This window comes from Lutra lutra, chromosome 10 (genome assembly GCF_902655055.1).
Source record: "Lutra lutra chromosome 10, mLutLut1.2, whole genome shotgun sequence".
Taxonomy (NCBI): Eukaryota; Metazoa; Chordata; class Mammalia; order Carnivora; family Mustelidae; genus Lutra; species Lutra lutra.
The window spans coordinates 5,772,604-5,798,928 of NC_062287.1; the positions used below are offsets into that span (position 1 = coordinate 5,772,604).

General features: G+C 44.1%; 1 protein-coding gene across 7 annotated transcripts in view; it reads right to left on the reverse strand.

Moving 5' to 3' along the window:
- Nucleotides 1–7,011: 7,011 nt before the first annotated feature.
- The window catches only part of EXPH5 (exophilin 5), a 66,522-nt gene continuing 47,208 nt past the window's right edge, over nt 7,012–26,325 (reverse strand). For 4 of the 7 annotated variants that reach the window (XM_047691109.1, XM_047691111.1, XM_047691115.1 and 1 more), the window contains 3 exons: nt 23,465–23,513; nt 16,194–16,329; nt 7,012–13,022 (listed from right to left, as the gene is read on the reverse strand). In XM_047691109.1, coding sequence (XP_047547065.1) covers nt 7,663–13,022; nt 16,194–16,329; nt 23,465–23,513 — 5,545 coding nt within the window. In that variant the 3' untranslated portion in view covers nt 7,012–7,662. The remainder of the gene's footprint in view (nt 13,023–16,193; nt 16,330–23,464; nt 23,514–26,325) is intronic. The other 3 variants (XM_047691110.1, XM_047691114.1, XM_047691113.1) reach the window with 1 other exon arrangement.

The window sequence follows — 26,325 nt, forward strand, 5'->3', positions numbered from 1 at the left end:
CTGAGCCTGGCAGGCGACCTTCCCCCTCTGTCAGGAGGCTCTGGTCCCCTGAGTCAACGAGGTGTGACTGGTCTTGGTCACTCCTCAGAAGCTGGAGGTGGGGTCCAGGAAGAGACTGGCAGGAGCCCTAAAGCACTGGCAGCCGTGTCTGCCTCCCTCCTCTCACCCCTTGATCTGCATTTGCTAAATATTTTTTCTTCTTTTATCGGCTTATGGTTCCAATCTGTTCAAAGAAAATAAAGCATTCTGCTCAGGCTGGGTGAGCCAGGGCGGCCCCAAAGTACAGAATGGACACTGGGACTCTGCACCCTCTTGACAGAGCTCAATCCAGAAATGCCAGAATCAGGCACCTCCTTTCATCTCCTGCCTTTAATTGGGTTACTCAGCATTCTTGCTATGACCACTTTTTACTGGGGCAAATTCCTCCCCAGTTCTGTTGGCCTATTTTGGTAATACTGAGCAGAGGTTGTAGGCAGTGTTCTTTGTATTTTGGAAAGAGTTTCAGAAACTGGTGGTTAACCACTGGTAAATTGTAGGGCTAAAGCATAGCATTATTTAGTATTTCATTGATAATTTTTAGTGTGTGGGGCTGTCTGCATGCTTTCAGTAGAAAGCATTGCTGTGCTCTAGCTATCACTTTGAAAAATTGTGTAGAACACATTTTATTCATATTCTTCCAAAATCAAACTTTAAAAATTTCCCAGAGATAATCTGAGGGTTAGCTGGTACAGGATGATAGTAAAATACGGCCTAATATATTACATCCTATTTGCAATAACCCCAGTATTTTTCGAGAACACATCAAGGAAGCCATATAATTGAATCTGAACCCTTGTTTGGCAGTACTGAGTCTGTACCAAACGGTTTTCTTCCTCACTGCCCTCCCTATCTTTAAAATCATATCTCTTTGGATCAACCAGTGCCTTGACTAGATTCTTCATCCTAAATCGAATTTCAAATACATATTCAATGCCTGCTATGTTTTAGATATTATACTCGGACTTTAAAACTCTTGTTTTAAAGAAAAAGAGGCTGTATGGTGGGTGCTAAAATATGAGGGTGGAGAACTCTACAGATCGGGATTGTTGCCTCTTATAAGCTAACCCGTTAGCCTGTTTGAAGGACATGCTGTCGAAATACACACGACTCCTGGGTCAGAGACAAAGGACTTTATTATTCATTGTCAGAGTTCCCTGTTGGTTTGTGTTGGATTCCCCATGTCCCCTGTTATGGGCAGAATTGTGTTTCTCCATAATTCATATGTGGAGGCACTAAGCTCTGTGACCTCAGAATGTGTATTTGGAGATAGGGCCTTTAAAGAGATGATTAAGTGAGAGCAGGCTGTTAGGATGGGCCTCCATCCAATCTAACTGCTGTCCTTAGAAGAAGAGGAAATTAGTAAACACAGAGAGACACCAGGAATGCTTGGGCACAGAATAAAGACCCAGGGAGGGCGTGGTGAAATGGCAGTCCTCTGTAGTCCAAGGGAGAGGCCTCAGGAGAAACCAAACCTGTCAACATCTTGATCTGGGACTTCTACCTTCCAGAACTGTGCGAGAATGAATTCTGTTGTTTAAGCCCCCCAGTTTGTGGTATTTTGTAATGGTGGCTCCAGCAGACATATATAGCCCGCAAGTCTGGTGGGGACAATGCGAAAGTCCATCACAGATGTGCAAAGTGTTTTGCATTATAAGAGAAACGCACCAGATTCAGGGGATTACTGATTTCACAGCAAGGGGAATCAATCCTGCTCTTGGCCAGAGGGGAGATGTGATCGCATCCTTCAAGGTTGCTGGCTACAAATACAGGCCTATGAAATGGCCTGTGTGGGGCACCTGGCTGGCTCACGCAGTGGAGCGTGGCACTCTTGATCTCGGGTTTGTAAACTCAAGCCCCATGTTGTATAGAGATTACTTAATAAAATCTTCAATTAAAAGGGGGGGGGGCGCGCCTGGGTGGCTCAGTAGGTTAAAGCCTCTGCCTTCGGCTCAGGTCATGATTCCAGGGTCCTAGGATCGAGCCCTGCATCAGGCTGTCTCCTTAGCAGGGAGCCTGCTTCCCCACTTTCTCTCTGCCTGCCTCTCTGCCTATTTGTGATCTCTCTCTGTCAAATAAATAGATAAAATCTTTTAAAAAAATTTTTTTAAAAAGGGAAAGAAATGGCATGTGTAAACCATGGTCAAGGACTTACGTTCTTGGCATGCCCAGCAAAAGTGTTCAAGACCCACGGCAGACTGCTTCTCCCAATATAAGTTTGCTTCTCTCTCCCTCCCCGGTTGAACATACCGCTTACCCCAACTGGGCACATGTAGCAACGGACATAGCAGCCTCGTATGTATCCTTCTAGATGTACACATGCGTATGCAGGTTTGTTTTTACTCAGTAGTACCTCATGCAAATTCTCCTAAGTCAACTTACATGTTTCTACTTTATGCTTTTTAGCGGTTGCATAATATCACATACGTGGGTGTTCCATCATATATCCAGTCCTTTTTTTTTTTTTTAAGATTTTATTTGTTTATCAGATAGAGATCACAAGTAGGCAGAGAGAAAGGCGGAGAGAGAGGGGAAAGCAGGCTCGCCGCCGAGCGGAGAACCCGATGCGGAGCTCAATCCCAGGACCCAGAGATCATGACCTGAGCCAAAGGCAGAGGCTTAACCCACTGAGCCACCCAGGCGCCCCTATCCAGTCCTTTCTTATCAAGTGTTCACTTTCAGTTTTTGCCACCACTGTAGCAATAAAAATTCTTACCTGTAAGTCTGTATTACAGCAGGGCTCTTATTTCCGCTGGTGTGATTTCTGGGGAAGATGAATACAGTGATTCTGTGTATTGGTTCTCTCCTGAATTGCTGCCTTCCTGGTCATTACAGAGACCGTGGCTCCCACGACAAGTCCAACTCCCTGGCATCATCTGAGAAATTGCTGCTGGAATTTCAACTTAGTATCTATTTTGTCAGCCCTGTCAATGCGTTTGTGAGCAAACTGGACATGCTTTTTTTTTTTTTTTTTAAGATTTTATTTATTTATTTGACAGACAGAGATCACAAGCAGGCAGAGAGGCAGGCAGAGAGAGAGGAGGAAGCAGGTTCCCTGCTGAGCAGAGAGCCCGATGTGGGGCTCGATCCCAGGACCCTGAGATCATGACCTGAGCCGAAGGCAGCGGCTTAACCCACTGAGCCACCCAGGCGCCCCAAACTGGACATGCTTTAATGAGTCCTTTTTTTGACCCAAGTCCCCTAGAGAGGATATTAGTCTATGACTCAAAATCCTGGCCATGCAATGTATTTTCCATTTTAATACAATACTGTACATATTCAAGATGACAACACTCTCCAGTCCTTGGTAGGGACACAGCCTTTGGGTTGCTTTTCTAGAAAAGATGTAAGATTGGTACAGATCCATTACTTAATATTGCATGTCTTATATTTCAACTGGAAAGAACGGTTTATCTTTTTTTTTTTTTAAGATTTTATTTATTTATTTGACAGAAAGAGAGATCACAAGTAGGCAGAGAGTCAGGCAGAGAGAGAGGGGAGGAAGCAGGCTCCCTGCAGAGCAGAGAGCCTGACATGGGGCTCGATCCCAGGACCCTGGGACCATGACCTGAGCCGAAGGCAGAGGCTTTAACCCACTGAGCCACCCAGGCGCCCCCAAGAATGGTTTATCTTTTACCAGTGCTACTGGGCAGTGGGTAGCACTCCATGTAGCACTTCCTCTCACAGAGAAATGCCAGACCTTCTTTCCTCCTCTGTCATGCAACCAGATAGACTGATCTTCACGGGTCAGTCAATTGCTTTTGGGTACAAATGAAAGAAGAGAGAAGCAAGTCCCTGTGTTTTTTTGAAACTACATATGGCTGATCTCGTTCAAGAACAACCAGAGAGATTTGAATGAATGTTTTTGGTCCCCCTCTCTGCCACATCTTTTTAGAATCCTTCCTGAAACTTTCACACTTAAAAGTAATCATTTGAGGATGGGAATAAAAACCAAGTCAAACGTGCATCTATTTAAATCATTTATTTCAACATAGGCATTGTTTTAAATTTGCACCTTATCTTGTAACACTCCTCATATCTACAGAACAGGATTGAGAAAAGTACATAAAAGGATTATTTGACCACATTTTAACAAAAGTGCTTAAGGCTTACCTGTTTCAGAAACACAGGTGTGCCAGTCAGAAAGAGCCTCTAAGTGGTAATACATTCACAAACTTGCTGGGAAAGTAGAATATTTACATAATCACTTTGTACATTTAAACGGGATATTCTAAAGCGGTATCACTACTGTTAACAATAAAATCTTACCAGTTAAGGCCTTAATCCTCTGGCATTCCACAGAGTATAGTGCTTTTATGCAGGTGGGAGTTTTTCAATTTTACTCCCATCTTCACCATAACCTAAGTGGGTTTTCTATCACTATTTCTAGTACAGACATACATTTACCTTCTACACAAAATGGTTTTTATTCACTTTTTGTAGCAGCTGGAAGTTTTATTAACAGCCATGTATATATAAATGTAAAGGGATAAATTATTCAGAAGGAGGTCTCTAAAAATTAAAATAACCTCATTAAGCCACCCCCACTTTTTTACATAGGCTCCACGCCCAGTGTGGAGCCCAATGCGGGGCTTAGAACTCTTGACCCTGAGATCATGACCTGAGCTGAGATCAAAAGTCGGTCTCCTAACCGACTGAGCCACCCAGGCACCCACACCCTATTTTAAATAAACTGTACACTGTGAAATTGAAGTCCATTATCTAAACAAGTTAATAATTTAAAGATACTTATTAGAAAGGATTTCCTCATGATTTACTCCATTTATGTGAATATTTATTTTAATAATGATTAGAACACAAGTGAGGGGTATAAAAATGACTATTATAAATTACTATAGCAGTACCAAAAATGAGTATTAAAAAGCAGCAATTCATATGTTAAAATACATAGAAATTTGCTGTACTTCTTTAACGAAGCATTTTATAACAGTATAAAACTATAGAAGGTGCTGGGTTTTGTTTTTTTTTTTTTTTTTTTTTTTTAAGATTTACTTATTCATTTGAGAGAGTGAGCGAGCAGGGGGAGGGGCTCGGGGAGAGAGAGAATCTCCCTGCTCAGTGCAGAGCTTGACGTGAGGCTCGATCTCACAACCCTGAGATCATGACCTGAGTTGAAATCCGGAGTTGGATGCTCAACTCACTGAGATACTCAGGTAGCCCTAGGAGGTGCTCTTTCTATGAATTTTCTGTTTCTTTGATTCTTGAGCCAGAGCAACAAGCAAACATTACAAACAAGTGCAAATGAGCATCAGCCATCAATTACCTTTGAGTTCAAACAGGAGACTCCAGTGCAGAGCAGAAGGGCCTTAGAGTAACTGCTTATCCTCACCTTAATTTAACTAACCTGTTATAGCCTAAACTCAGTGAAACATAAGCTAACTTCATTTCACCTCCTGTAACATACATGTAAACTCAGAGTAGTTACTGAAATAGAACTTGCAAGCGGACCATTTTTCAAAAATCGCGACACTTAACATTAAAATGTGAACTCTGAATATTTAAAAATTAGATGGGAAGACGTAAGCCACGGTTTATGAAACTTGTACTTAAATAGTCAGATAAATAGAAAGGGAAGGGGAAAGGCAGAATTTACACACAAATAAGAAAGGAATAAAATGTTATTTCTTCTTTTTAAGGGGAAATATTCAGCACAGTTGATTTAAAACTCTATCATCAGTCTCTTTGAGCTTGATATTGGTCAGAGCCTGGACTTTAAAACAATTTACAGATTTAAGGAATAGCTTTCATGTCAGTTACCACATGTTTATTAGTTTTGGGTTTCATGGGAATGATGTAAAGTAGCCCTGGTATTTTGCTTCCAGGCAACGCAATGGGTAGGAGGATAATAATAATATAGCTCTTTCTTGCATTTCTATCAGTTCCAGATCTCTATATGCTTCACCAACACTATCATTATCCTTAATTTATATGGATGATCCAGACTAGGTGAGAAAAATGGAGAACAGAATTGGGTCAGGAAGCAACTATGAAGCAATCCGAAGGAAATCCACTCATGTGGACCCTCACAGCACTAAGATCCTGGAGGGCAGGCTTTCTGTAGTTCCAACATCTGTTGGTGTTTATCCTATTAGGAGGGGACATTCCAGAAGGTCTCCTTGGCAGTTAGAGTTAGAAAACCAAGGTAGGGGCGCCTGGGTGGCTCAGTGGGTTAAGCCTCTGCCTTCGGCTCAGGTCATGATCCCAGGGTCGTGGGATCGAGCCCCACATCGGGCTCTCTGCTCGGCAGGGAGCCTGCTTCCCCCGCCCTCTCTCTGCCTGCCTCTCTGCCTGCTTGTGATCTCTCTCTCTCTCTCTCTGTCAAATAAATAAATTAAATCTTAAAAAAAAAGAAAGAAAAAAAAGAAAACCAAGGTATCAGGGGGTATGAAGAAGGATAGAATGTATGTATTAGATAGAATGTATCTAATGTAGTCTAGATACATTATTGAAAGAGTCATAGTGACAAGCACTTAGAAGCTGTGCCTTATAGCTTCTCAGCGGTTTGCTCTGCCTTTAATTTCCAGGGGGTCTGGTAAATGGTCCTGCAAAGAAGGCAGTGAATCCCTGTGTTTCTGACCTGACTCAGCAGCATTGTAGGGGCTTGGCCAAAGCTACCGCTTGATATTTGTGACTAAAACGTGCACATGAAATCAAACGTCCTATCCTGCAAATAAAGAAAATCGAGAAATGGGGAGTCCTAGAGAAATGGGGAAAACCAGCTGGGGGGAGAGCTGCAGGGAGGATGGCAGTCCCACGAAGGATGTCCACTTACCTGCATCCACAGTCATGCTCCCTTCCTGAGCAGGAATTGTGTGGCCAAGACGCCTCTGCACCATCGTACTGCCCGCCTGAGTCCTTGATAGATTAAAATTCAGCCCTTAACAAATCAGCCGGTCCCTACAAATGTCTTCAAAGGTATTCCTTGGAGTACTAATATTTTGGGCTTAATAGGGATTCAGCTCCTCATTTATAACCTCAATAAATACATCAAACATCTGTCTCCCTGGCTTCACTATGGATCTAATAGGATGTCTTTGTGAAAATTTCCTTATTTTTGTGTAAAAGGAAAAAAAAAAAAAAAAAACAACCCTAAACCTCCTAAATGCCAGGTCAAACAGGATGATACCATTGACTCCATGGCCATCATCAAGACATCTATTTAATGTACTGGATATAGGGTGTGCAATGGAAGGGGAAATATAGAATTTTCTAACTACTAACTTACTGAAGTTATTAGTTTTGCATGTGCCTGGGGTATGAGGGCTGCGTATCACAATGAAAGGTGTAAAAAATTAGGGAGAAAGTAAAGCAGAAAGCCAAAACTGGACAGCGGGGAGAAAGGCCAAGAACATATACAGAGGGAGAAAACAGCAGAGAAGCCCCCCCAAATAAAAATTCATTTCCTCTAGAATTTAGAAAGCATATATATATATATATATATATATATAGTGTAGAGAAGAGAGGTTAGAGAATTCGGGTTGTTTCAGAGCAGGTGCTGCTCGGACCAGATCTTTTTTATACTGTACTTCTCAAGGGCATACACATTTACACTTCATTTCCATACAAGCTTTTGGTGGAAAGGTTGGGCATTTTATTGAAGAAGGCTCACAGTTCTGACTCTTTGTCATTTTCATCCAGATAATATTCATCATCTGTGGTTGTGTCTGTGTCACAATCTGAGTCCAGTGGATTCTCTTCATAGATATTAAGCGGTGTGCTTGGAGATAAGGCATCTCCTGGCATCTGGCCCAGGGGAGAATTTGAGCCGGATGGCTCTGTTGGATGAGGAGCACTAATCACGTCATCTTTCAGGAAGCCAGGGTTCTTGAGAAAGCTCGGCTTCCATAATCTTCCTTGTGTGAGTGACCTCTTTACATTCTCCAAGAAGGCCAACTGCTGTTCTTTCCCAAAAATTCCGTAGTCAATGGGTCTGGATATAGACGTGGCAGACCGGGGACCCATTTTTGTCCTGCCACTACACAAAGCTGGATTTTCATTTGCGTCACAGGAGGAGAGCTCAGAAAAGGATCTGAATCTTCGACTGTACCCACCGTTGCTAGAGAAATCATTCCCTAGGGTCAGCTGACTCAGGGCATTGACAAGAGACGTGCTCTCAGACAAATGGCGTTCCCTGACTTTTGGAGGATGACTTTTGCGTACCAGATTACCGTGCACACTGATGCTTTTTAAACTGTTTGAGTGACGGCGGTGCGGTTCAGGTTCCCACTCCAGAGATGAAGCACTTTGTTCCTGCCGATAAGTGGACAACGGGAGGCTCCCTCTGGATTTCTTTTCAGGCTCCAATGGAAAAGGAGGGTTCAGTCCTTTCTGATAGTCAGGGAAGTCTGCTTCCCCGAGGCTGGGGAACGTCAGTTGGGTCAAGGCCCCTGACTCTCTTTCCAAGGTCTGAGCTGCCGCTACGTCTTTAGACTTCTCATACTTGGGTGATGAGTCTGAGACATTTTTAGACTCACTCTGACATAGTTGTGACATGCCGTTAGACTTCTGATTGCTTAAATGTGTAGAAGCTTCTCTGTCGGATATTACAGTCACCTTGAGAGAGTTCTCGGATTTCTCCACACCCATCACATCGCTACTCAACCTGCGTTCATCTCTGGATTCTACAGGCTTTGGAGCAGGCTCGGGGGACAGAGCGTCGCACTCTGGTGTTCCAAGAGACAGACTGTCCAAGCTCTTCCCACTTTGGGGGAAGATAGTAGCTACATGTCTTCTGGGGCTTAAATCTTTAGCTGAGAATTTTCTGCTGGCTTTGGACATGGCTGCCCATCTGTGTTTAACTAAAGATCTGTTCTTCCCTTTTTCTGGGTCATCCAAGCTGGTTTTATTTTTATTGCTTCCTTCAGGAAGGGAAGGTTGATCCCATGCCAACTTCCATATTTCGTCTTCAGCTTTGCCGTTCTCTGTCATACTTACCTCCTGACTCCTTTGAGGTCGGTCTCTGGGTTCAGACTGCAAACTGTCTATATCTGCTTCACCTGGACAAGTGCCTTCATCAAGGTGTAGATTTTGCAAAGCTGGAGTAAGAGCAAAGACCTGGCTTTCTGAGTCAGAAAGTCCTTTATTAGTCTCATTTTGGACATGTGTTCCCGTTTCCCCTCTTACTTGCCTAGGCTGTGATCCATGGGCCCTCCTAGCCGTAGCTTCGCCTGTGGTATCTTTCTGAGGGCGTTCCGCAGTTCCAGCAGCTGTAATCACCACAGCCTTACCTGCACACTCCTCAGAACTTCCGGTTGGGGAATTTCCAACCATCTCTTCTGAGCGGGCTGGAAGATGAGAAGGGCCACGGTTACCCAACTTAATGGGCTGCTGACAGTCTTCCGAGTTCTCTTCTGTAACTTTTTTTCCCTGAAGCATTGATGAAGGGCGCAGGGTTTCACTTGGCCACTTCTTCCCTCCCTCCTTTCTGCTCTGTGAATCACCAGCAGGTGTTTTAGTGAAGTTATCTGGGGAAATCTCTCTAGTTTTCGATGGTCCTTTATGAAGAGCAACATCTGTCTCCGTAGAAGCCATTTCCTGTAATGTGAGCTCGGAGGGTCCAAGGTCTGGTAAAGCAGTCATATCTTCAGTGGTGTGAGAGAGAAAATGGCTCTTCTCCTGGGCAGAGCTGACCAGCATCTTTTGACCTTCAGATGAAGGTGTTCCTGATTGCTCTTGTGGAGAATCATTTAGTTTGTCCTTTTCAAAAGCATTAGGAAATGCTTCAGTCTCCACTTTCATTGATTCTGGATGTGAATCAATTTGCTGTGTATACTTTTCAAGAATGTTGCAGAATTTCTTGCTGTATTTCCTTGGCAGAGTGTAATATATCGAAACCACCTCAAGACATTTTACATTATCTTCATCACCAGAAACAGAAAACATACTAGTGGTCTTAAATTTGTGTAATGTTTTCCCACTTTCTTTTCTTGACATGTCTGAAGAAAAAGGCAAAGGGTCTTCATTTGAAAAGAGACCTGTCTTGGAGGAGGCAATTTTGCCATCCTTTTCAGTATGTTCTTGAAAGTATTCCTTTTGAGGATGTCTTTTGGGTAAAGAACAATCGCTAACAGGCGAGTTACTTTCTGGAGGGCTAATGATGGTCTCCCAAGGTTTTAGTGTTAGAGCACAAGCACCTGTGTTTGAGGCCAAGGATTCTTCTCTTTCATCTCTCCCATTAGAGGCATCTGGTGCCCCTGCAGGACACGACACAGCCCTCTTGATGAGGAATGGAAGTGGTCCTTTTCTAACAGAAGCAGGTCTAATGTTTTTCGTATGTGTCATCCTCTTTGTGGCTTCAGACGCTACTGAGACCGAGTCTGAAATAGCTTTGGAACATTTGCTTTCTGACTCCGAAGAACTGGAACTGAATTTGTTTGATGTGTACTTCCCTACTGGGTCTTCCACCTTATTCTTGATTTGGAATGGAAGTGGGTCATTCCTAAAGGAAGAACGCATTACCTTACTTTCCAGCTTCCTGTTATTGATGAAGAAACTGGCTGATTTTCTTGGCGAGATACAGTAAGTTGTGTGACCCTCAGGATGCTTGGAACTGCTCTGATTCATTTCCCTGTGGTTACTTTTATCACTTGATGCTGATCTGCTTTCCGTTTTGCTTAACTTTTCAAAACAGGATATGCATCGTCTTATTTTTCCTTTTCCTTTTCCCTCCCTGCAAGGAGGGCGGGAATGACATTTGACAGCGTCAACTACCTCATCATGTACGAGCACAAAATTATCATGACTCCTTTGGTTTTCTGAGGAGCTTGGGGCAAACTGATCATTTTGGGGTTTCCTATCATTGTTTTTTTGTTCTCCTTCTCCCAGAGATGGATCTTTGCCTGAAGGACTTCTCCTGGAGAACGCTGTTGTAGAAGGAATCACCAGAGCCTGGAGGAAAGAATTATTCGATGGTGACATATCAGGTAGGATAGCTGAGGACAGATCTAAAGCGTCACCTTGGATCTTGTGGCCGGCTGCTGATTGGCTACAGTTCGTAGAATGAGTTGTGCTGCGTTGTTCTTTCTCAGCATCTAAAACAGCAGGCTCTTCTGGAAACTGTGCATTTTGGTTATCAGCAGGTTCAGAGCTCCAGGGGTGATTTCTAATAATGCCTGAACTATCTTCACCACTTACTCTTACTTCCTGGTGACACCCTGGATCTGGGCCGGGAAATGATGTTGTTCTGCTTTCCTGAATGAAAGGAGGGGTAGCTGCTGAGCCAACTTTTCTATTCCCGGGATAATTCCTATCTTTTTTTAGTTCGTTGGATTTCCCTCTGTGTGATAGATGAATTTTGGATATATCTCTCTGTTTGGAACTTACTGTGGTAGACACATTCCAAGCAAATCTTCTGCTCTGGGCTGAGTCCTGGGAGAGGGGATCTCGAAAACCGGGGGAAGGGTTAGATATTATGGTCTGTGCATCGGGTTGAGGCATTTCACTTGTCACGTTTGTCTGGTCCATCTTGTTCAGTTGTTCATATTCTCCCAAAATAGAGTCGTTCAAGTCTTTCTCATGGCTCACTTCTGTGGCCAAGATATTGGGTGGGTTTTCAGTAAGAGGTGGAGAATCAACTGAATTCCTTTTGGTCACGGCGACTTCTGTATAGGTTTTTCCTGGAAGAGAGGCAGGCTTAATTTTCTGTGTGGTGACGGTGGGCTTCTGAAAGGTGGGACTCTGAGGATTCCCTCTGTCATCAGGAATCTGGGGGAATGAAGTTTTGAACGTAGATGCTAGAGTCTGAGCGATGCCAGATGAATAAGATTCTTTGTTTATGTGTACATCCGTAGGATGACTGCCGTCTTGACACACTGACTTACCAGATGGGATGTGATAGCCTGGACCAGTCAGAGCACAAACATTCGGTGTGTTGAAATGAGTTGACTGGCTCCCATTACCTCGTGACATCTCCATGCTCTCCAGCGTGGGTGTCGGAGAATCAAACTGCCAGGGGTGTGGCTCTTCTTGACCTCCGAACATATTTGTTCTGTAACTAGAAGAAAATGATCCCCAGTGTTGAGAAGGAACACCATGGTCACGAGCAGCCAACACACTATTTGCTTCCATGGAAATCATTTCAAAGTCTCTGTGGGAAGAAGGGAGGAAATGCCTGCTTTGATGAAACTCAGACCAGGAAGAATGTTCCTCCTGTTGGTCCCAAAAAGGACTCTGTCTAAATCTTTGTTCCCTGTTTCGTCCAAAGGTGTTGCTAGAGAAAGATCGAGCAAATGGGTTTTCCTGAGGGTAGAATGGCATATTCTCTGAGTTCTCAAACGGGTCAGGACTCATTGCATTATCCACGGGGGCATTAAAATGAACACCTTGGTAAACACTCTGTGAACGGTAGAATCCGTATCTCGTCTTCTCCCGAAAACATCTGGGATACGCATACGGGTCGGCAGTGTCAATCTCCATGGGTGAGGGGGCCCTCGGAAACTCTTCCTGGCTCTGCCTATCTCCAGAAGAATCCGCTCTATTCCATATGATGGATGACAAAGGAGTCCTCTTTGGGCTCTGCTGGTGCCTGGGTGGTAGAAACCCACTCTTGTTCTGAGTGATGGTTGGAAAATGTAAGCTTCTTGCTGTGAAATATGTTGTAGCTGGTGAAGCTGATCGTTGCCTACTGTCAAAACACAGAGAAGTACTACCAAAAGTATTCTTTCGCACAGAATCTTCTTTTAGGAGCCTGGGCTCCCTTGTTCTGTACATATCATAAATTGTTTTTGTTCTCGGAGAAAAGGTTCTAAAACCTTCCCTAGGGGCTCCTGGCCTCAGGATGTCATAGATAGACAGATTAGAAGTTTCATTATAGTGGTTTTTGTACCATCCGGTGATATTACCGTGTGTGTTCCTTCTAGAGTAGAAATGACCAAACTCTGTTCTCGATCCATAGCTGACAGATGTTGTGGTATTCACGGAGCTTGGACACTGTTCCTGAGCCAGTTTGGTATCCAAATCATCCAAAACTGAAAGGAGAATATGAGTCAGCTTTTTTGTACAACACTTTACAATCTAATAATAATTTGAGTTGTTGGGGCCCCTCATCAAGAAATAAAATCATTTAAAATTTTATTTTTATTTTTTTAAGTAGGCTCCATGCCGAGTGTGGAGCCCAACATGGGGCTTGAACCCATGACCCTGAGAGCAACACCTGAGCCCAAATCAAGAGCTGGATGCCTAACTGACTGAGCCACCCAGGTGCCCCTCTAATTTTATTTTTATATAAATGTGGTGACATATGTTTTGATTATGTTTTTAAGATATTCTGAATTTTACAAAGTTGTGGAGGAAGTTTCTTTTTCATTCTTTTTCAAAATTAACTTTCGATAATGCCTTAAGGACATAAAGCTACATTTTTTTCCCCCAACAACAAAATTTTAAGTGTGTGTTTGGCTTTTTTTTAGTTCATCTTTTGTGTCACCAGGTAGCTAAAATATTTCCCACCATGTTTAACTCAGAGGGTTCCAATAAAAATGAGAGTCTGTAAATAACATGTGATTTCTCAGTTGTACTGTTAAAAAAAAAAAAAAACAGCATTACCACCAAAAGCTCAAGCATGTAATTTATAAACATACTTACTTGGATGGATTTGAGCAATACAGAAAATTTAAAGTTCTATACAATATTGCTAACTGATATGCTAACGCTAGATTGTTTTCCTGGAAAAATAAAGACCCCACTATCATCCCTATAATATCACACTTTCTATGTGTCAGCCCTGATTCTAAATACTTAATTTATTAATGCATTAAATCCTCACAGAACCTTATAAGACTGGCACTATTACTGTTCTTGTTTTATAAATGAGGAAACTAGGCATGAACAGATTAGGTTGTCAAGGTTGTCAAGGTGACAGGCCGTCTGTCTGCTGAGTCCACATAATATAACGCCTGGGCCATAAAAGCTCGCTTTTCATTTTTTTAATGAACTATAAAGGTGATTTCACTGCAAGCTCATGATGTTACAAGGATTTGGACTTGCTGTTGTTAAGCACGGTTGACTTTTCTCTCAGTGGCAAGGTTGGAGGGTGGTGTCCAAGTCAGAGCTCAGTGACCTCCTTCTAATATGGAGGACCTGGGGCAGCCCAAAACCAGAGATCAAGCTTACTAGGACCCCAGCCTCTGAGACCACAGACAAGTCACAGAATACATTCAGTCTGTTGATATTTCTTTGAATTGTGTTTACTTACTCATATATGACCTCTTTTCCTCAAGAAAAACCTAGGTTTCAAGATTCCCAAGGACCCATTTTGTCGTGGATACATTTTTATCATATTCATGTTATAATAAATACAAACAAGTAGATTATGTATTTATTGAAGAAATGTTCATTCATGACAGTCAAATCTGGTATGAGAAATAAGTTATGGGATAATTTAAATTGCTGAAGAAACCACAACTTTCCTTCTAAGTTACATAAAATGGTGCACTCTCAGGGGCTCCTGGGTGGCTCAATTGGTTAAGCATCTGCCTTAGGCTCAGGTTATGATCCCAGGGTCCTGGGATCCAGTCCCACATCGAGCTCTCTGCTCAGCAGGAAGCCTGTTTCTCCCTCTGCCTGCTGTTACCCCTGCTTGTGCTTTTTCTCTCTGACAAATAAATACATAAAATCTAAAAAAAAAAAAAAGGTAACATGCTAAAGTTTAAAAAGAAATGGTGCACTCTCTCCCTGGTTCCTTAAAATGAGTTGTCATTAAAAAATTTCATCTTAACTCTTCAATGACAGGGAAAGGGAGGCATATCAGCATTTGTGAAGGTGGGTGGGATATATTTCTAGATATATCAACTGTGTTCAGGCAGGTGTCAAAGAGATTTCTGATGTCTGTTCCAGATTTTCCCAACCCTACAGTATTTGTAAGCTGGTGCTATTTAAGTCTGCATAGCCACCGGAAGAACAAATCTTGAAAATCTGTACCTAAGGAAGTCTACAGGGAATCATCCCAAAGAAAAAAATTATTTATCTCCCGTCTCTGAAATAATTCCACTTATCCACACACACAAAAATCAAACAGTGCCAAAATGTAAGCCAAGGTATAAAGAAAACACAATTATGTCAAAATTATATCATGAGTAAAAAATCTGTCCTTGAAACAAATTATAATAAAGTCTCTTTGATTGCTGTTCTTCCTTTCCAGCTAGTTGTAGTTTTTTCCCCCCTTAAATAAAGTCTTTTTGCTACCTACAAAAGCAACATAAATGGGAAAGTATAACAAAAAGATAAAACTCCTGGATTCCTTCCCAGATGTAACCACAAAGGAGGATTTTAAATTATTCAAAAAGCCCGTTATATTCATTACTCTTGAGGTTAAAAAAAATAATAATCTGTTCTGTGTTTCCTTTTTATTTTCAGAGAAGCCAAAACATTTTTTTTTTCCATGTCATAAACAGTAGTTCTCCTATATTAGCAAACCTTTGTCGTGTAACAGATTTTCCTCTGGGCTATGTTTCTCTGAAGCAAGTTCTCTGCCAGGAACCATGTAACTGAAAGGTCAGCCCCCTCTCCCCCAGATGGGTGTCTCTCTCTGACCACCCCCCTCTCCCAACACAGCATCCAGAGGTGGTCATTGCCTCTGCAAACGGAATTTAGTTCCTCAGCATGAAGCTGGTGAATGACTTCAGAGTTGACTGTTCCAACGGCCAGGTTTTATTTTGATACAGAATAACCTAAGGAAAGGGGAGCTATGCTTTATATAATAATAAGATCCATGTGTACGCGGCTCCTTTGGGATGTGTCTGTTTTTATTGCTATCTGTCGTACAAGGTTAGTTGTTTAACAACAATTAGGTTTCATCACAGTGCATTTAGGTACTGACTGGGAACAATAAAAGTCCATTAGGAACAGTAAACTTTATATACGTATTTCCTAGAAATGCATTTCCTTTTTACCTGAGGTTAACTATGAAACGTTATTATCATTCCACAGAATTATCAGCCTTGGTCTGAGCATATTTGCTTAGATTATATTTAAATAGAAGATTCTGGAATATTTGTGTTAGTAGCATGTAACAGCCTCCTCTTCAGATAAGGGAAGCAAAAGGATTTAAAAAATACATGGATTGCTATGTCTTGAGCGTTTTAACACACACCGCAATCATTATTTGCTTTAGTTCCGGGCATCAGCTTCATACGTAGACTTACCTTGGAAATACTCATTTTCTAGCAGGGATGCATCCCACGGGGGCACGCCACTTCCCTCCCTCATGCTTGTGGGCCTGGGGACAAATGCACTCTCAACTGGCGGATTTTCCAGAGGTGAGCTGTGTATTTTTGCCTGCTAATTTTGAGACAGAAAAATGCAATATTATTTCTGGACCTTCTCTAGTTAGAATACTCACATGTCGCCACAAAAAGTTCCCAGACCTAAAATTCTTAGTCTAAGGAAAGCAAATCAATTTTTCTAACACCTCTCAACTTAGAATGTTTTATTATTTCTGGCATTTGTAAGTGATCACGAACTTCTCTACACTTACACTAATGGTTTTTACTCTGAGTCTTCAAGCAGTATATTGAGTTTCTTTCTGCCAAGTACTCCTACAGACACAGCACGACACGAGTCTTAGGGAGTTTCCCGGAACACAGGAAAGAAACCGACCTCTCTTGAATTGGGAGTGTTGTCTCCATGGCCCCAAAGGCTGGAATTTTAGATTTCTTAACACTGTTCCTGCTCTATCAAGAACTGGTGAGCTGAAGCTTGTACCGGACCTTAAGATTTGTGAACTTGATGCTTTAGGGGGAAAACAAAAACTATTTCTAGCCACAGAGTTCATTCAGAAGGGTAGACCCTCCCAGACAGACATAAGCAGCTGATACAGTTCTGGATCAAAGGTGCTCAAAAGTATGACCTTATAAATTTGTGTTGCTGTTGTGAAGCACTATTGCTAGCAAGACAGAGTTTAGGGGAATGAGGCAGTGTTAATGTTTTCCTGTCTTAACAGCCACTGTTGATCTTTATTTCTCCAAATCTATCACTGCCCTACTCTCAAGCTTTAGTTTGTCCCCATGACCTCGGGGGATCGTGCACTCCCAGGCCTTCACTTTCTATTGCCGAAACTCCATTTGCATTTCCTCTGTCACACCAGTTCTGGGCTCTGTGGCTCTGCTCTAACTCGTTCTGCTCCTGTCCCTGAACAATGCTACCAGCCACTTCCCATTCAGTCTCTGCTGTCCACTCCCTCATCTACCCAGCGCTTGCCACTTGGCTCCCACGGCCCCTCCAAGTTTTCTTCTTCCCTTTGATGTTTGAAATGTTACCTTTCATCCCCCTAGAACGCTTAAGACCAAATCTCTAATGTTTCCCAAGCTCCAACTTTTTTACTTCTCCATCCCAGGTCTGTCCAGTTCTAAATCTCAGGTTCTCCTGATTTCCATCCTCCTTACAATCTAGGATTTTCACTCCTACCTGTTTTCATTCTCAAGATCTAGGTCACTTATTTCTTGTAGGGGCCCTGCCCACGTTTCACTGACTTAGAGGTTTTCAATTCTATAGGCAAGAAATGGAAGGGAAGACATGCCGACATTTATGAATAAGAGAGAAACAATCCTGCGATCACTTTTGTGGGTCATTGGATGTAATTAAACACACTAATATAAGAACCAGAAGTAAACAAATACAGAGGCAAGGTAACTACAGTGAGATACCAACTGGATAAAACCAACTGTAATAAAACTGGAAACAAGGGGCGCCTGGGGGGCCCAGCTGTTGAGCGTCTGCCTTCAGCTCAGGTCACGGTCCCAGTGTCCTGGGATCAAGCCCCGCATCGGGCTTCCTGCTTCTCCCTCTCCCGCTTTTCCTGCTTATGTTCCCTCTCTCGCTGTCTCTCTCTGTCAAATAAATTAAAAAAAAAAAAAAAACAAAACCTGGAAACTAATCATTCATGTAGACTAGATGCATCTGATTAAGAGAAGAGCATTGTCACTCAACCATTTTGACACCCGAATGAACTTCAACTCTCCTCTGTACAGACCAGACCACATGCTTTTTGGCTTCCTGGATCATATGCTTTTATAATGAAAATTACACTTAAATGAAAAATACGTGGATGGAGGGCTCAGGTGAAGAGATGAACGTCTCAAAAGGGTTCTTGCCCCCTAGAGACCCTGTCTTTGGTCCCTCTTGGGGCTTCTGCTAAAAGACCAATGCTACTCGTCCAACATGTTAAGGACACTTCTCACACACAGAGGTACAGGTTATATGATGAAGAGAAAATACGGAGAGTTTATTTACACTCAGCTTTAGGGGCGCCTGGGTGGCTCAGCGGGTTAAGCCACTGCCTTCGGCTCAGGTCATGATCTCAGGGTCCTGGGATCGAGCCCCGCATCGGGCTCTCTGCTCAGTGGGGAGCCTGCTTCTTCCTCTCTCTCTGCCTGCCTCTCTGCCTACTTGTGATCTCTCTCTGTCAAATAAATAAATAAAATATTTAAAAAAAATACTTTACACTCAGCTTTAATGTGCAAGGACATACTGTTCCATGACGAAATGGTTAAAAAAAGCAACTGCCAGTCAATGGCAGGTACCAGGCATACGATCTCTCTAGAGACCCCTTTCACTTGAGCTCTGTGTGAGCAGTTACTGTGATTATTAATTATAATTATTAGCAGCAGGAGCATCTGCTCATTGAATATGCTAGGCAACATGGGTTTTATACAGTTACCTTATTTCATTATTTTCACCACGCTATGAGGTTGGTGCGATGATTACCGCCACTTTGAGAAAAACCTCACTTGGGAGAAGGGAATTTGTTCCCAGTCACACTGTGGAGGGAAGGATTCCTTCCCAATCTCTGAGATTCCAGAGTCCAGGCTGAATAACCTCTCTTCACTGTTCTGTTAGCTTATTAATACCCCAGGTCCCAGCTGGAAGCATCTTTTGAGGCCAAATGCAGTCTGAGATACTGAAGAATGTCCTGGCACCTAGCACGGGGGCAAATCCCACCCGGGGCCCAGACACACACGATCTTCAGTCGGGGCTCTGTCCTGGACTCAGAATCCTCCTCAAAACACTGCTCCATGCCATGAAGTTGCCATAAAAGATGACGCCTAAGTCCCACTCCTGGCCTCGAGGGTGAGAACACCCCCACGCACCAAAATCCTGCTGCTCTTCGGCCTTCTGTTTCAGCCCTTCCTCCCCAGCTCCCTTCCAGGGCCCCGTGCTCCAAGCCCACTGCACCCGTTCCCGAGAATGGCGCACCCTTCCTCCTAGACCGCCACGCGTGCTCCCGATCTTTGCTCTCTTCTTCCCCTGGAAAATACCAATGCATCCCTCAGAATCCAGCTTGTGGATCACCGTCACTGTGAGCCCTTCCCCGAAAAGAATCGGTTAGAATAGTGTTTTTGTACCTATTACGGTGCCTGTTATTATACCTGCGATATCCTGAGAAGTTGTTGACATTCCTCCCACTGGCACTTTGCCAGCAGACCCCTCTCCTTCCTGCCAGTCCAGGAAACCAGGGATTTGAAGACAAACAGATCAGGACCCCGCAAGCAGACCCACTTCTAAAATAACTACGAAAGCCTATTATCTGCCCAGCATCCAGCACGGAATCGGCAGGTAAGAGACTCACGAAGATTTACTGAGCCGCACGTCAACACCATCTTGCCACCATCCCTTTGTCAGCTGCTGAACGTCTCTATCACATTTTGTCCAGTCCCTTGATGCCAACCATCTTATCTTTGAACAAGATCACTCATGGATTCCATTTTCAACCTACTTTCAAAATATCCTCTCCCCTATGATACTTAGAACAAGTTAAAGAATTAAGTAGGGATTATCATTCCCATTCTGCAGATGGAAAACAGAGTCTGGGTAAGTGCCTTACTTAGGTCATAGGAATAATAAATGGTGGCCTTGGCTGCTCTCACTCATGTGATCTGAACCCCAACCCTGTTCTTTCCATTATGTTGCTTTTTATTGGTATTCTATTCATGCACATGACCTCAATTAGATGGCAGACCTTTTGGACGAAAACCTTGCTTTAAGCGTTCCAGCCCCTCCAAGCCCATGCAGCTATCGAATGACTGATGCTCTATACCGAGGGAGAAAATTACATATATGAGATTTCTAGTAAAGACCCTTCCAAAAATCGAGACATACAAGATCTTACAGTATTAGGACTTGGAAAAGCATGTCTGAGACAAGAAAGCATAATGGTCAAACACATGAGTTCTCCACCAGTCCAAATCCTAGTTCTGCTCCTTACTGGGGATATAACTTTGGACAAGGTAAACACTTGGTGCCTTTGTTTCTTTCTTGGTAAAATGAAGACACAATAGTAATGACAAGAGCAGCAATAAGACTTCCTCCCCAGCCCCACAGGGTCGCTGTGAGGATTAAGTAAGTTAATTGCTGGAAATACTTCAGCCTGGTGTCTAGCACTTAGTGAGTCCACTTGTTGGCCATTCCTATTCTTCTACGGTCTCAGAGCAATTCCCGGAGGACTCCTCCCAAGGCCTACCGTCGAATGAACTGGAAAAGCGTTCCAAAGAATTAGAAGCCAGAGTGTCGGAACACTGGCTCTTAAGATCTCAGTTCTAGTCTCAAACACAGCACCTAAAATAGGCTGAGCCAAATGAGGCCTGTTACTCGCCCCAGCTCCCACTACTGCTCTCGTCTGCAAGTCTGACGACACAAACAAACCATGTCACAGAGTAACCTTAGACCATTTGAGAACTTCCCAGGGTGGCCAGACCTGTACGGCAGCTGTCAGGAGTTGAAGCCTGAGCTCACTGATGTTATCACACACCCTGGCAAAGTCAACAAATTAATTTTTCAAGGTGTTGCTGAATTTGTTCTCCGTCTGCTCTCCTGCAAAGGTCAAGTCTACCAGTGCACCTGTAGCTGGAAAGCACTCGTTCATTCCTTCTTTCCACTTCTGAGTGTTCAGGTGGTGCCAGGCACTGCAGTGAGGCAGGAGGGAAAACACAGTCCTGGCCTCGGGGAGCTCACACTGGCCCAGCGTCGTAAGGACACTGGAGATGTGTGTCTGGGGGCACAGACCTCGCATGTCACCTCACATGAGGCCCAGCCACAATCTGTTCAGAGTGCTGGAGGGATCAAGTGGCCAAGGCCATGTGTTTTCTTTCTACTCTCAGAAATGGTGACTACTTGGACCTGGGCTGCCTCGCTCGAAGGAGGCGGCCACACTCCCTGGGGCAAAGTGCGCTTCAGGGAACACTGGCAATTTCTGGAGATATTTTTGACTCTCATGGCCGAGTGGAGGAGAACTATTGGCATCTAGTAAGTAGAGGCGAGGGTTGCTGCTGAACAGCCGGTGATACCCAGGGTGGCCCCCACAGTGTGGAATTCTTCAGCCCAAAATGGCCGAAGTCCTGAGGTTGGGAGAAATGCTAAGCTACAAATCTCTAACTTTCTCTCTAGCTCCCCAAATGCTGTTTTCTGAAACCCTTTGCTTCTTTTTTTTTTTTTTAAGATTTTTTTATTTATTTTATTTGACAGACAGAGATTACAAGTAGGCAGAGAGGCAGGCAGAGAGTGGGGGGGGGGGGAGCAGGCTCCCTGCTGAGCAGACAGCCAGATGCGGGGCTCGAACACAGGATCCTGGGATCATGATCTGAGCTGAAGGCAGAGGCTTTAACCCACTCAGCCACCCAGGCGCCCCCCCCTTTGCTTCTCTGAAGCTGATGAAAACATCTACAGGGCAGCTGTTTTCTCTTTGAGCAGAAGGTCGTATAATAGTGTAGCACAATCTCCCATAAAATGCCCGGTCCCCTTTGTAACCAACTTCCTGCTAGGCTGCCAACCAAGTGATGAGAAGTTTATTACCTCAGATCTTGGCAAGAACCCCTCAGCATCAACGGCCAACCTTCAGCTGTTTGTAGGCCAAGGGGATAAGATTTCCATGAATAGATAATGGAAATCTACACATCATACAAAACCTTTGTTTTCGGCAGTTTCTCTCTGAATTTTTATAAAAGCCATTAGCCAGAGTCAACAATCACTGTCTTGAGTTTCATTTGTTTTCCCAGCTCTCCCTCGCAGAGGGACGCATTTCCAAGCAGTAAAACGGTTAGATCCGAGCAGCAATCAAGAGTGCCAACGAAAGGTCATCTATTAGTCCTCAGACTGGGTTTTCAAATCCTGAGGATTCCCAATTAGCTCTACTGTTTTATAACTTCTAGGCATTTGCACTTCCTTCTGTGCTCCTCATATGCTTCAGATCCCCTAGCTCCTTCCTGGTAGGGGAAGGTGAGCTCGGAGTCCTTCTCCAAGGAAAACAAGGGTATGGGAGCATCCTGGAGCAGGGCTGGATACACGACTCTCCAGCCCGTTGCTCCATGACAGGAGCCCCTGCCCCTAGCAAGCCAGCAGGGCTCATAAGCAAACGGGGCTTTGGGGTTGACAGAGCTGTAGGCATTACTGACTTCTGGCTGTGGAGTTACAGAAACCCAGATTTTCTATTCTGGACTCTACCATTTACCAGCGACCTTGAACATGACCTTCAGATTCTCTAAACCTCAGTTTCTTCATCTTTAAAATGGGGATAATAATAGCATACTTTGTAGATATCCCCTAGGGATTAAGTGGAATGATCTCTGCCAAGTACCAGGTGATAGCAGGTTCTCCAAGAGAGTGTGGCGGGTTGTTGGTGTTGGTGTCATGACTGGGGCTCACACTTAAGGAGATAGCGCTCGGTGTTATTCGGAAGGAAGTGGCAATACTCTAAAGAGGAAAGAGGGGCTTCTCTTGTTTCTGAAATAAAGAACCTCTGTTTATATGTACTCCTCACCATGAATTCTACCTGCTTTCTGCAAAAAAAGAGAGAGAGAGAGATACGAGTACTAAGACTCTCCTCCTGCACTCTTAGGTCCTTTCCGACATTCTTTTTCATCTCCAAAACATGAGTCACACAGTAAGACGCAGGCAGGTGAAGATCAAAAGTTAAGACCATGAAGCAAGATACAGAAAATGTCTAGCTGCTTAATCTTGTAAGCCTGTGAACACAGAGACACTTCAATCTAAACAGTGGGGTCTGTGACCTTGTCCCCACCAAATGCATCCCACAGATCACTGGCTTCCACTCTGAACACAAATGACGATCTTGTCGAGAAAAGATCAAGCCCAGACCCACACTGGCTTGCAAGAGTGCCCATGGACACCTCTAGCTTCTTCCACTGCCCAGTGCTCGAAGGCTGTACTGTACGGGAGTGACCTGTGGTCCAAAATCAGAGATGCCATGATGGTGTGAGGGGACACATGATGGCCTCGCTCCCTCATGGCAGAGCCAACCGGAGACCTACAACAGTTGGGAAACTTTGTACTCTCTAGGGCAAATCTAAGCTTCTAAAGTAAATTTAAAGCTGAGCCAAGGAGAAGCCTATTTGCGTAGGCAGCCAACCAGGGATTTCACTAATGCTGAATTCTTTGGCATAACCTTAACTTTCCAGTTACTCACCGTAAGGACTCGCCTCACAGACGCAGGAGGTCCCGGGAGGTTGTCACATCTGTGGAAAGAATGTGAAATAATTTCTTTGAAGAAGTGCCCAACTTTTACCAGGAGGAAAATCAACAGCACATCTGCTGTTATAGCTTAATAACCCGAGAATATATTAGAGGTATTTCTAACATCCTATAGGAAGACATTTCTTGGTTTGTGCACTGTTGGAAAAAACCTCAGAGAGCGTTTCTTAGGACTGTTTAGGATCGACACTTCCCACCTTTATCACTCAGGTAGCCAAGAAGAGATTACATAATGGTGGATTTGGATGTGAGTGCAGCGTAAAGACAGAATAACAAAAAGAGTATTCATGGGTTGCAGGCTTACTGTGCATCAATACACGTTATATCATTTAAAGACATCACTCTTGGGGCGCCTGGGTGGCTCAGTGGGTTAAAGCCTCTGCCTTCAGCTCAGCTTATTATCCCAGGGTTCTCGGATCGAGCCCCGCATCGGGCTCTCTGCAGGGAAGGCAGGGAGCCTGCTTCCCTTCCTCTCTCTCTGCCTGCCTCTCTGCCTACTTGTGATCTCTCTCTCTGTCAGATCAATAAATAAAAATCTTTAATTAAAAAAAAGCAAACCCTTCAAAGATGGCTTCTGGTTGTTTAGTTTTATAAAGATGCCTTATTCACTAGGAAACCATCTTGGAGAACAATTACACTTTTACTGTTTATGCTGCTTCTCCCAGAAGGTGAAAAATTTACAAGACATGGGTCCCGAATTGAGATTGATTTTGATCTTTTAGATCCATAATCCTATGCCAGGGGGCACTCTGCCTGCATTACAGCTCAAGATTTAATAGATGGTAATGACTCACTGCTCTGTACGAAATGAGGTCCTCACCGTCCCTAAGAAAACAGCAAAGGGAATCGAGCATTAAAACAACGAACCAGGACTTTGGGTCAGATCAGCTGAAAGTGGCAAGATATGGTTTTCCTTTATTGGAGCTCCTAGCTGCTCCATGGTTCCCCAGAGTTGGGCATAAAACCTGGAAAGCCATACAGTTTTAGATGTTCAAGATATCCAGCTATAGCTGACAGTTTAGCTCGAATTTTAAACAGAAATGGAAATTAATATCATGGACTATGTTTCACATTACTCTGAAACACCAGCTCTAAAAGAAAAATATCTAGAACTTGAATATCGAATACTGCTCTTATTTTTATTCTTCTTTTCCCCCACAGCCTTACTGAGCGTACAGGCCGCCTTTCTGCCACCACTGTTCTGAGTGTTGGGGAGGAAACCAACAGGACTGAGATAGGGACCCTGTTCCCTGAGAGCTTTTGCAGTAGGAACGATTAGATACATAAAGAGTCAAAATACAAGCAAAGAGGTGATGCGGACAATTAGGAGATGTTGAGTTAAATGCCCGAACATGCAGAGGCCACGGTGAGCACTTGTGGGGGGTGAGCAGGGAAGGGGACAAGGGGAAGGTGGGAAGGTGGCGGGTGAACTGGTTTGAAAGGCGGAGAACAGCACGGGCAAAACCTGGAGATGGGCAAGAGCCAGGGAGCTCGGGAACTGGCAAGAAACTCAATTTTGCCGGAGCCAAGAGAACATGCCAGATTGAGAAGAGTCTTTCCAGAGCCCCGGGGGCTGCAGCCCTCACGCTGTGCCCACGCGGCTCCCCGGGTCCCGAATCTGATTTGGAGCGTGGGCAGCTGGGGTAGGGATCTGTTCCCAGGACTGGCAGGAGGGTAGAGGATGTGACTTAGAGGGTGGCAGGAGCATGACAGAGTGCCACCGAGTGCAAGGGAGTGCTGTGCCCCGTGGGGGATGCGTGTCCCCTGACGGTGTGCAAGACCGAGTATGCCCTTGTGGATTTATGGGCGTAGGACTCAGGTGGCTTGGGGGCCCAGAGTCTCCACACCCACTCTCAGGCCCTCCTAAAAGTGAATTTCTGTTTCTAATGTGAATGGCTTTTGCTTGCAGAGTGAATGAAAGCAACAGCGGTGTGATGGGAGCTCTGCTGGGAGGAGTCCTCTGGACAAGTGATTGCAAGGGACACAAAGCTGCCACATCTTCTGCATTTGCTCTCAAGCCCTGCCGAGGCCACATCCGGAAGGTCACTCACTCCACCTATGAAACTTTTATAATTTCTCTCCCGACTCCTCTCCATCTTTCCTACCACCAACAGAGATCTGCCTAAAATGCACATGCAGTCACATCAGTCCCCTGCTTACCATCTTACAAGGTATTACCCCAAATCTTAATTGATGCAAGGCTCTTCTGTTGTCTGATGAGCCTCCCGGACCCACCCCCCACACCCTTCACGCCTTATCCCCCAACACTCCGCTCATCTCTAGGAACCTATAAGCTTGACTTACCGAATTTATTTCACTTCCATAAAATACTCTCTCGTCTCTCCACCTTTGCAGAAGCCATTCAGAAATTCTCACTCAGTACATGAGAGTGTAGCTCAAGAATATTCTTTTAAAAAACCAGGGGGCACCTGGGTGGCTCAGTGGGTTAAAGCCTCTGCCTTCAGCACAGATCATGATCCCAGGGTCCTGCGATTGAGCCCCGAATTGGGCTCTCTGCTCAGCGGGGAGCCTGCCTCCTCCTCTCTTTCTGCCTGCCTCTCTGCCTACTTGTCATCTCTCTCTCTCTCTCTCAAATAAATAAAAAAACATATTAAAAAAAAAAAAACAGAATCCCAGGTGACTTCCCCCACACAGTGATGCAGCATGCACTGAACACTGGCCACTGAGAAGCTCCATCTGGATGACCACGGGCCATGCAGACCCTCCGTGTCCCAAATGGACTCTGTGTCCTTCTTCCACATCTACTCTTTCCTATCCAGTCATTGATCTTGTAGA